The sequence below is a fragment of the Aulonocara sp. 'chitande type north' Nkhata Bay genome, linkage group LG17 (genome assembly GCF_057382095.1).
Source record: "Aulonocara sp. 'chitande type north' Nkhata Bay isolate Kocher_YH1m ecotype deep benthic linkage group LG17, A_spYH_male_GT1.1, whole genome shotgun sequence".
NCBI lineage: Eukaryota > Metazoa > Chordata > Actinopteri > Cichliformes > Cichlidae > Aulonocara > Aulonocara sp. 'chitande type north' Nkhata Bay.
Genome location: NC_141360.1, coordinates 6,326,443 through 6,336,016, shown reverse-complemented (window position 1 = coordinate 6,336,016; position 9,574 = coordinate 6,326,443). Strand labels below are relative to the sequence as shown.

Genomic DNA, 9,574 nt, shown 5'->3' with positions numbered 1-9,574 from the left:
CCTGCACAACAAGAAAGAGCAGGTAAGTGTTGTGGCAGGTAATAAACGAAGCCGTGATTTTACTCACTGCAGTAATGCAGCAACCCAGCACTGACTGAAGCTCAGCTGCTCAATTAAGTAGTGGCTCTTAACAAGGTGATCACAGACATTTGTGTGATTAAAAGCTCTCATAATGAAGTTTATTCACTGGGGAGGAACGTTAAGAGCACAAATAATGTTGAAAGTTTTCCATGGTTTTATTTAAATTTTGTTTTTATCTGTGTAAATGATTGTATGAATATTTTCATAAATCCTTCAGGGATGCCAGCCCGAGCTTAAAGCCACTCTGCCTCAGTAATTACAGTGGCTTGAACTTTTCCACATTTTGTCACATTACAGCCACAAACATGAATCAGTTTTATTGGAATTCCACGTGAAAGACCAACACAGTGGTGTACACGTGAGAAGTGGAATGAAAATCATACATGATTCCAAACATTTTTTACAAATAACTGCAAAGTGGGGTGTGCGTAATTATTCAGCCCGCTGAGTCAATACTTTGTAGAACCACCTTTTGCTGCAATTCCAGCTGCCAGTCTTTTAGGGTCTGTCTCTACCAGCTTTGCACATCTAGAGACTGAAATCTTTGCCCATTCTTCTTTGCAAAACAGCTCCAGCTCAGTCAGATTAGATGGGCAGCGTTTGTGAACAGCAGTTTTCAGATTTTGCCACAGATTCTCAATTGGATTTAGATCTGGACTTTGACTGGGCCATTCTAACACATGGATATGTTTTGTTTTAAACCATTCCATTGTTGCCCTGGCTTTATGTTTAGGGTCGTTGTCCTGCTGGAAGGTGACCCTCCGCCCCAGTCTCAAGTCTTTTGCAGACTCCAAGAGGTTTTCTTCCAAGACTGCCCTGTATTTGGCTCCATCCATCTTCCCATCAACTCTGACCAGCTTCCCTGTCCCTGCTGAAGAGAAGCACCCCCAGAGCAGGATGCTGCCACCACCATATTTGAAAGTGGGGATGGTGTGTTCAGAGTGATGTGCAGTGTTAGTTTTCCGCCACACATAGCATTTCGCATTTTGGCCAAAAACTTCCATTTTGGTCTCATCTGACCAGAGCACCTTCTTCCACGTTTGCTGTGTCCCCCACATGGCTTGTGGCAAACTGCAAACTGGACTTCTCATGGTTTTCTGTTAACAATGGCTTTCTTCTTGCAACTCCAAAAAGGCAAACTTATGGCTGTCCTATGGACAGATTTCCCCACCTGAGCTGTAGATCTCTGCAGCTCGTCCACAGTCACCATGGGCCTCTTGGCTGCATTTCTGATCAGCGCTCTCCTTGTTCGGCCTGTGAGTTTAGGTGGACGGCCTTGTCTTGGTAGGGTTACAGTTGTGCCATACTCCTTCCATTTCTGAATGATGGCTTGAACAGTGCTCCGTGGGATGTTCAAGGCTTGGGAAATCTTTTTGTAGCCTAAGCCTGCTTTAAATTTCTCAATAACTTTATCCTTGACCTGTCTGGTGTGTTCTTTGGACTTCATGGTGTTGTTGCTCCCAATATTCTCTTAGACAACCTCTGAGGCTGTCACAGAGCAGCTGTATTTGTACTGACATTAGATTACACACAGGTGCATGCTATTTAGTCATTAGCACTCATCAGGCAATGTCTATGTGCAACTGACTGCACTCAGACCAAAGGGGGCTGAATAATTACGCACACCCCACTTTGCAGTTATTTATTTGTAAAAAAATGTTTGGAATCATGTATGATTTTAAGTTCAAGGGGGCCAAATACTTTTGCAAGCCACTGTATTACAAAGAGTAAAGCCAGATTTACTGAACAGAATAGATATTTTTTCACACTGGTTTTGAACTATTTCCCCTCCAATCTCTACGTCTGGACAATTCTGGTTCTTTTCTTTCAGCAGTTTCGGCATCTTCCCCCAAGGATGATACGACTGTCTTTTTCTGCAGCATGTGCAAGACTCCAGATTTTTACAGTTTCCAACAAGGATTCTGCTGGGGTGTAAAATTTTATTTATGATGAATTATTTGTAATCCTTGAAATTTGATAAATTAGTGAATCTTGAGTCAGTTCTGGGGAACTGATTTTGGAATCAAATCAAACACTTTCATGAAAATGATGAAAACTTTAATTGTGTTTGTGTATTTGTGACTGTAACATGTCATTTCACACCAAAACGTGCAAGTGATGGGCCTTTAGTTTCCCGTCACTTGCATTTAGGATACAAAAGTCTTTCTGAACCAGGAGTCAGTGTTGTGTGTGACACAACCTGGCAGTGTCCGTGTGCACACACTGGCTCTGTTTCTTATGAGAGTTTGGCACTATAACTTAATATTTTGCAATAAGGGTTTTAAGCCCACAGCCTGTTTGCACAAGAATGTGCACACATTGTGTGGGCAAGAGCAAACATAGAGAGGGGTTATTAACATCGGAATAGGTGCCAAGAATACGTCTTAACTTGCTGATTGTTTAGGAATCCTGTTCTTGCTCAATATCACTACTTGAAGAGTCTCTGTTATCGTTTCCACTTGAGAAAGTTGTAATCTCCACAACTTTCTGCGCAATTATTCATTAAACTGTTCAAGGATGCAATGAATAATGTTCTCTTTGCAATAAACACTGAGAAACCAGCAGCTTCCTCTGAGCCAAAAACCTCCCCAGCTGCATCGGTATACCTAAACCATCTGAACTGTAATCCCTGAGATATGCAGGAAAGCTGTAAGAAGACCACAAACAAAAGGACCAGCAACTAGTGGCTTGCCGCTCACACACCCAGTTTAGTTAGTGAAGCTAGTGAGCAAGCTAACCTTAGAGGGCAACAATGTGCACTCTGACACTAAGCTGTAGGCAGGATGACAAAAACAGCAAGACTGACACGCAGGGACAGATTTACACCAAAAACAGTTTTCAATCCTTTGTATCCTGCACTGGACTGAAACGAGGAGGTGGGGGAGTTTCACCCAGCTGGAAGAAATTAAACTATCTAAACTGTTACTTGTATGCATCAGCCCTCAAGAAATACACAGAGACCAGGCAGAGGGGAAATCAGTATGATGGTTTTGGAGAAAAATGCTGCTGCTTACTGTAATAGTTTAATCAGAGCTTTTCTTTTTGTCCTGTTTTGTTGTAAATCTACGTAAAACATGGCTGCACACACACTGCACCACAAATTCTTTTGCACATTAAAAAACCAGCCAGTTAAGGGTGCGGGCTTGGGAGGATTAAGAAGCTGATGAAAAGGTTCTTGGCTGCATTATCAATCAGGGACATGCTGTTTTGATGGGCCATGTCTTTGCCCTTAGACTACCAGTATACCCTGTAGTTGTTGCTGACGTCTGAGGGCTTTTCACGGTACATTAGTCATGTTCTAATAAATGAGTGGCATTGTGATGTGTGAGGGATGAACATCCGAACTTCCAGATTCACCTGGCCAGGTGCAGTGCTCATTTGGCACACATTTGGCCATGGCACAGACTCAACAAGGTGCTGGAAACAATCCTCAGACATTCTGTTATTGCACAGTTGGTGGAGAGTTGTGGGTTGCACATCCATGATGTGAATCTTTTGTTTCAGTAAATCCTCAAGGTGCTCTGTTGGACTGGAATCTGATGACTGTGGAGACCATTGTTCTGGAAACCAATTTGGTATAATCTGAGATACACCAGCAGTCCCCAACCTTTTTTGCGCCACGGAACGGTTTATGCCAATATATTATAACAATGTTTTAAAGGTGTTGTGGATAAATACAACAAAATAAAACCAGTACTGGTACCAAAAAAAGAAGATTTATTCATAACAGACAGGAAAAGACTCAGGGAAAACGAGTTAACGATAAAAATAATAAAAAATAAAATAACGGTAAAAACCAATAAAAACCCAGAAAACCATAAATTTCACACCAGAACATCAACTCTCGCACCCCAGTGCCAAACGACTCCGGGGGTTGGAGACCGCTGCCCTATACCATTGCATCCCCACCACCATCAGGAAGCATGGATCCATGCTGTCATTTTTTTTTATCCCAAATTCTGACCCTACTTTTGAATTTTGCAGCAGAAATTGACCAGACAATGTTTACCCAGTCTACTACTCTCCAATTTTGGTGAGACTGTGTGAACTGTAGCCTCAGTTTTCTGTTCTTAGCTGACAGGACACCCAGCTGCACACAGTGTGGTTTTTTGCTGCTGTTGCTCATCTGCTTTAAAGTTCCATATTTGGTGCATGTAGAAAGCCTTTTCTGCACAAGTTGGTTGTAGTGAGTGTTTATATGAGCTACAGTTGCTTTCATGAGCTTGGAGAAGTCTGGCCATTCTCCTCTGACCTCTGACATCAACAGATATTTTCTGTTTTTCACTTTCTGTATAGTGTGGAAAATCCCAACAGGTCAAAAGTTTCTGAAATACATATGCCGCATTATGTGGAAAATGTACCAAGTATGTAGGAATGTAATATAAAATGTAATAAATACATTTTCGTGGGAGTACTGTGAGTAATATGGAGACATGACTAATGTTGGAAACACACTTACAATGGAGCACTGACAGCTAACAGAACCAGTTTTAATGTGTGCATGTGACTGTTGCTTTAAGACAGATGTGAAATATGTTGAATCTGTCCTTTAATCCCGACTGGATTGATTGGTTAAGGCAACGCATTCACTTTTATCTCAACTCTGAGTGTTGGATTAAGTGTACAGTAGAACAAATACCTTGTTTAATGTATTTTACAGTTGTAGCACATAGACAATTAACAGCTCAAATCGCTGCCAAAAGAATATATCAGAGATTACTGAATCAAAGGCTGGTTGCTTTACCTCATCTGGGCCTTCTAGAAAACACCAGAACAGGGATCAGATATTTAAAACAGATCCAGGCTTTTCTGATTAATTACAAACTTTTGTAGGACAACAGAGGTTTTGTATGGTTTTGCTTTTTATTGGCAATAGAAAAACACAAAGTACAATTATAGTGCTGATACAAAAATTAGCAAACCTGTTGTATATAATGAAAAAATAAAGTGTATGTTTCTCTCAGAGATGCACTTTGTATTCACTCACGATTCAAAGCTGAATAGTACAATATCATATATGTTTTATATACATTCATTTTCCCCACAACCATTCTAACATTAACGTCTTAATGCCAAATGTATCTTATCTGATATATACATGGGTGTCAAAAAATAATTAGAATTTTCTGACAGTTATTTATGGTTCAGCCTTTAAAAGGATTAGGATACAGTATTTTTCTGTATTGGTGAACTGTGCACATGACCAAAGGATGATATACGATGTCTGACAGTTCGTTGAAGCGTCCGCTGTCCTCTCTGATCTTCCTTTTCTCGCTTAGCCATCTGTAAAGAGGCAGGAGTTATGATGATTCATGTGCATAACCTGTGAAAGTGTATGCCATTTTAAGAGCATGTTGTGTAACTTCTTACGCATTAAATCCAGCCTCCTCATCTCCTTCTGCACCCAGTGATCATTTGGATTGGCACACACGGGTTGTTCCCTCTTCTTCCACTTAAACCTACACATATGAGTATCGTTATTAAAAATCTGTGGATAAATGGGGATCAGTCACTTCCTCGGTCTGTGCCAAGTCATTATGATGGAATTTGACAAAATGTGCCAAAAGTGAAGGACTTCACAGTTGATACTCACAAAACAGCTCTGATGTTGCAGTCCCCATCTGTTTCCTGCATAGTGTAACTGACAAGGTTTCTCTTCTTTTTTATCTCACGAACGTAGCCGAGGCAGCAGTTGGCATACGAGCCTGGAGAGAAAGTTAAAGAGAATTATGATCAAATAAACCAGCCCACTGGAATTTGACCGTTTTGATGATTTGAACAGATCTGAACGTCTGCCAGAGCAGCCCAGGAAGATTCCCACATCCCCTTACTTGGGGATCTTTTTCAGGGTCTATTTCAGCAAATTCACCGCTCACCCCTCTCCTTAGTTTTATTGTTGTTTTTAGCTGACTTTACCTTAACCTCAACATCTCTGCCTGAACTGATGCTGCTGATTGAGAATTCCTCTGAACAAAGCCAGCTTGCACAAATGCTGAGAAAATACGATGTCTGTAGACCTGTTGCACTTGGCAGCAGCTGCAAATAATTTCACAGCATGCACAGAAAAAAAGTGAAAGCACTTGAACATGAAAGGGCTGGTTTTACATGAAAAGTATTTGGATCCTTTAGGAATCTTTACTTTAATCAAAGTAGCAATACTACAGTATAAAGGTATCAATAGTATTTAATCAGATAAGTAGTACTCATTTCAAAATCATACCCACATTACTGGTTCATGATTAATGTCTGTGTCCCTCCCTTGAATGTTGCAGCTGCATCAAAGAAACAATTATTTTAGACATAAACATACAGTACTTAATAAAATGATTTTGTTTTAGTCCAACTTTACTTTTCTTTTATTATTCAATTGTTTAAGGAATTTTTTTTAGAATTTCATTTATTATTTAAGTCCTCTGTACATGTGACAGCTGTCCTTATGTCCTTTTTAAAATTCTGCAGATTGCCACATTTAAGTGATCTGTAAAAGCAAGATGAGTGAATACATGTACATTTAAAGAGTTGTGATAAATGGCTTTGAACAGAATCTCATTCACTGAAAAATTGTCCTCACAGCTTCAAAGAGATGTGGCTTCAGGAGCTGTGGTTAAACGAAGACAGGGCATAAAAAAAAGCACTCAGGTGCATATTTTCAGTAATTTGCTTTGTCCAGAAAATGCTTTTGAGATACCATGAAGAGCTGCATGGTTAAACTTTTGTGAATTCTCTTAAAAATACATTTTTTAAGTGGAAATGTTAAAGTAGTGATTTGAAACCAGACAATTCTGTTTCACTTACCTTGTGCCAGACTCAGGTACGTGCAGAGGAAGAGCAGCATGAAAACAAAAGCATGAAACTTCATGGTTGCTGCTGCTGTTCTTGTGTTGCAGACTGCACAGAAAGTTAGAGGCAGAATCTATCACCCCCACTGTCTTGAAAATGTTGGGCAAATATATAGTTTTTTCTCAAATCCCTCCCTCAGAGCTATTATGAAAGAGCACAGAGGGAGGGATTACTTTTTGTTTCTTTAGCTGAATCAACACAAAAAACCCCAAAGATAACACAGTTTGACATACATAAAGAAAGAGTTATTAGCTAAAAAAAATAAATAATAAAAAATATTTATATCAGCAAGTGTCCCCTTTAAAAACTGAGGATAATCTAGCTTTCATGTGAAAGGCTAGCTCAATTGTTTTGAAAGAAGAAATATGACCCAGTTCATCAAAGGTCATAAACATGATACTGGAGTCGTGCAAGGATGATGAACTAAATTGAGGGGCATTTTTTAAATGTAAAATATTGTATTTTATTTATTTATTTTTCCATCCATTTTTGTAGTAGCGTATCTATTTCAGGCACACAGAGGGACCGAAGCTTAGGTAGACCCTGGAAAGGTCGGGGCTAACGTAGAGACACAAACATTCTTGTTCACATTTACACGGCTGCCAATTAACCCAACATGCATTTGGAGTGTGGGAGGAAGCCAACATGACATCCAGCCATTAATCAAAAGACATCAGTGTAAATTTGGGGAAGCCTTTGAGCTGCAATCTTTGGGGATTCAGAGAAGAGCCAGTAGCACCAGAACAACCGTTAACACTATTAACTTTAATACTTGGACAAACATTTAGAGTCACAGATTATACTACATAAAAAGACAGAACATACAGTAACTGTGGCTGTGGAAATCTGTGGCTTGTCCCACATAAACTGAGCTCCATTTTGAGCTCCATCTAAATTTTTTCACCTTTTTATCTCATTTGTATGTACAAACTGTTTCCATTTAAATCCTCATTTAAATAATTATTCAATAAAATTAATTTTTAAGTCATAGTGATCAAAAAGTCTTTCAGCAGAGAGAAAATCCAGTTCACACATTACACATAAAGAACTTGTCTGGCAGTACCTGTAGTCTGGGTTTGATGGCAGGTAGGGATTTCTCTAAAACCAAACGCTAAACAATGAATGTTCATTAGATTAACTGAGATCCAGTCACTCATTAGAGCTTTCCAGCCACACATACGTATTTGTCAATATATGTGGCTTTGTTGTCAGGCTTCTCTCTTTTCCCTTTTGACTCATGGAACTCAAAGGTAACTGGATAAACATCATTTTAAATATTATGTTTCCATCCAAGTATGAAAGTTTTTAATACTTGGAGGATTTAAGCCTTGTCTCCTCTCCTATTGATGCTTTACTTACTCAACAGCTCACACAGTGAATTGTGATATAATAAAGGTTTTACCCTGGTCTATGAATGCAAATGTTTGTAAATAATATAATTATTTATTTATATATTATTTTATTCCTTAAAAAATGTCCAACATACGTTCACAGCTATAATGATCGTGATTACTGATTTTATACGTAAAAGACACGTGGCAACATGATGCATTTAGTGGATTTTATTTAATTTGTTTATTTAATTCATTTAATGTACATAATTCACCTACTTGCTGCACACAATGTCCCCCTTGTATATATTCATTAATGTATATAATGCTCTTCTCTCCCCTTTTGCACAGTCGAAGAGCGAGTCAGGATACATTTCACTGCGTTTTGCATTTGACAAATAAAGAATCTTGAATCTTTAATGGCTCGAGTGCGCCATCTAGTGTTGGTGTGAATTACTTCTTGCAGAAAATGATCTTGATCATCTGTACAAGTTTCTTACTGATTGAAGAAGAAGAATTAGAGGATAAGAAAGTACAAGTAGATCTGAATTAGATTCAGATCTACTTGTACTCTCAAGTCCAGTTTTCCTTAACTGGCATAAGATATCCCTTTATTGTTTGAAAATGTAAATAGAAACAAAACACTAAAGCTATTCTGTTACACCTGTATGCAAAAAACGCACTGCACCCAAAATAATTTGCAGTTCAGCAATTCTGATCTTTTAGTTTAAACTTTTAGATGAACTTTAAAAAAAAAAACAAATAAAGTATTTCAAGTAATATTCCAAAAGTAATTTAAAATGCAATTTTATGCAGATTTCAAAAACTCTTTGGTTCTGAAAAAAGACGTGCAATATCAGCACAAAATAATGTTTAAATTTAACAACTTAAAAACAGAACAGGTTGGAGAAGGGACTCTTTTATAATTAAGGCTTAACATAAACATAAACAAAATTTTAAATATTAGATAATACAAGCAAACACAAAATGCAGTTTCTAAATATACCCAAACCTGCATGCAGACTTCCCATGTCTCAGTTAAGGTCAGAGTTCATAACTCCACGAAAAGAAAGAAACTGGGCAAAAATGGTGTGCATGGCAAAAACCACTGCTGAGCAAAAGGAACATGATGGCTCATGCCAGTTTTGCCAGAAAACATCTTCCTGATCACCAAGACTTTTGAGAAAATGCTCTGTTGACTGACGAAGGTTTACCTCTTAGAAAGGTTTGAGTCCCGTTTCATCTGGCGTAAAAGTAACACAGCATTACAGAAAAGGAGCATCATACAAACTGTATAATGGGGTGGTGGTAGTGTGATGGTC

General features: G+C 38.6%; 1 protein-coding gene across 1 annotated transcript; it reads right to left on the bottom strand.

Annotated features, from left to right (window-relative positions):
• Window positions 1-4,925: 4,925 nt before the first annotated feature.
• LOC147309542 (C-C motif chemokine 25-like) lies at window positions 4,926-7,032 on the bottom strand. Its single transcript, XM_086269619.1, has 4 exons — window positions 6,877-7,032; window positions 5,675-5,786; window positions 5,452-5,540; window positions 4,926-5,364 (listed from the first exon to the last, which is right to left on the bottom strand). The coding sequence occupies exons 1-4, from the start codon at window positions 6,938-6,940 to the stop codon at window positions 5,357-5,359; spliced, it is 273 nt and encodes a 90-aa protein (XP_086125745.1). The 5' UTR covers window positions 6,941-7,032; the 3' UTR covers window positions 4,926-5,356.
• Window positions 7,033-9,574: the final 2,542 nt, after the last annotated feature.

Coding starts and splice junctions, on each gene's coding strand:
- LOC147309542 (XM_086269619.1), bottom strand. CDS start 6,940: ATGAAGTTTCATGCTTTTGTTTTCATGCTGCTCTTCCTCTGCACGTAC. Junction 5,787..6,876: donor GTACCTGAGTCTGGCACAAG/GTAAGTGAAACA, acceptor CTTTCTCTCCAG/GCTCGTATGCCAACTGCTGC. Junction 5,541..5,674: donor TGCAACATCAGAGCTGTTTT/GTGAGTATCAAC, acceptor TCATATGTGTAG/GTTTAAGTGGAAGAAGAGGG.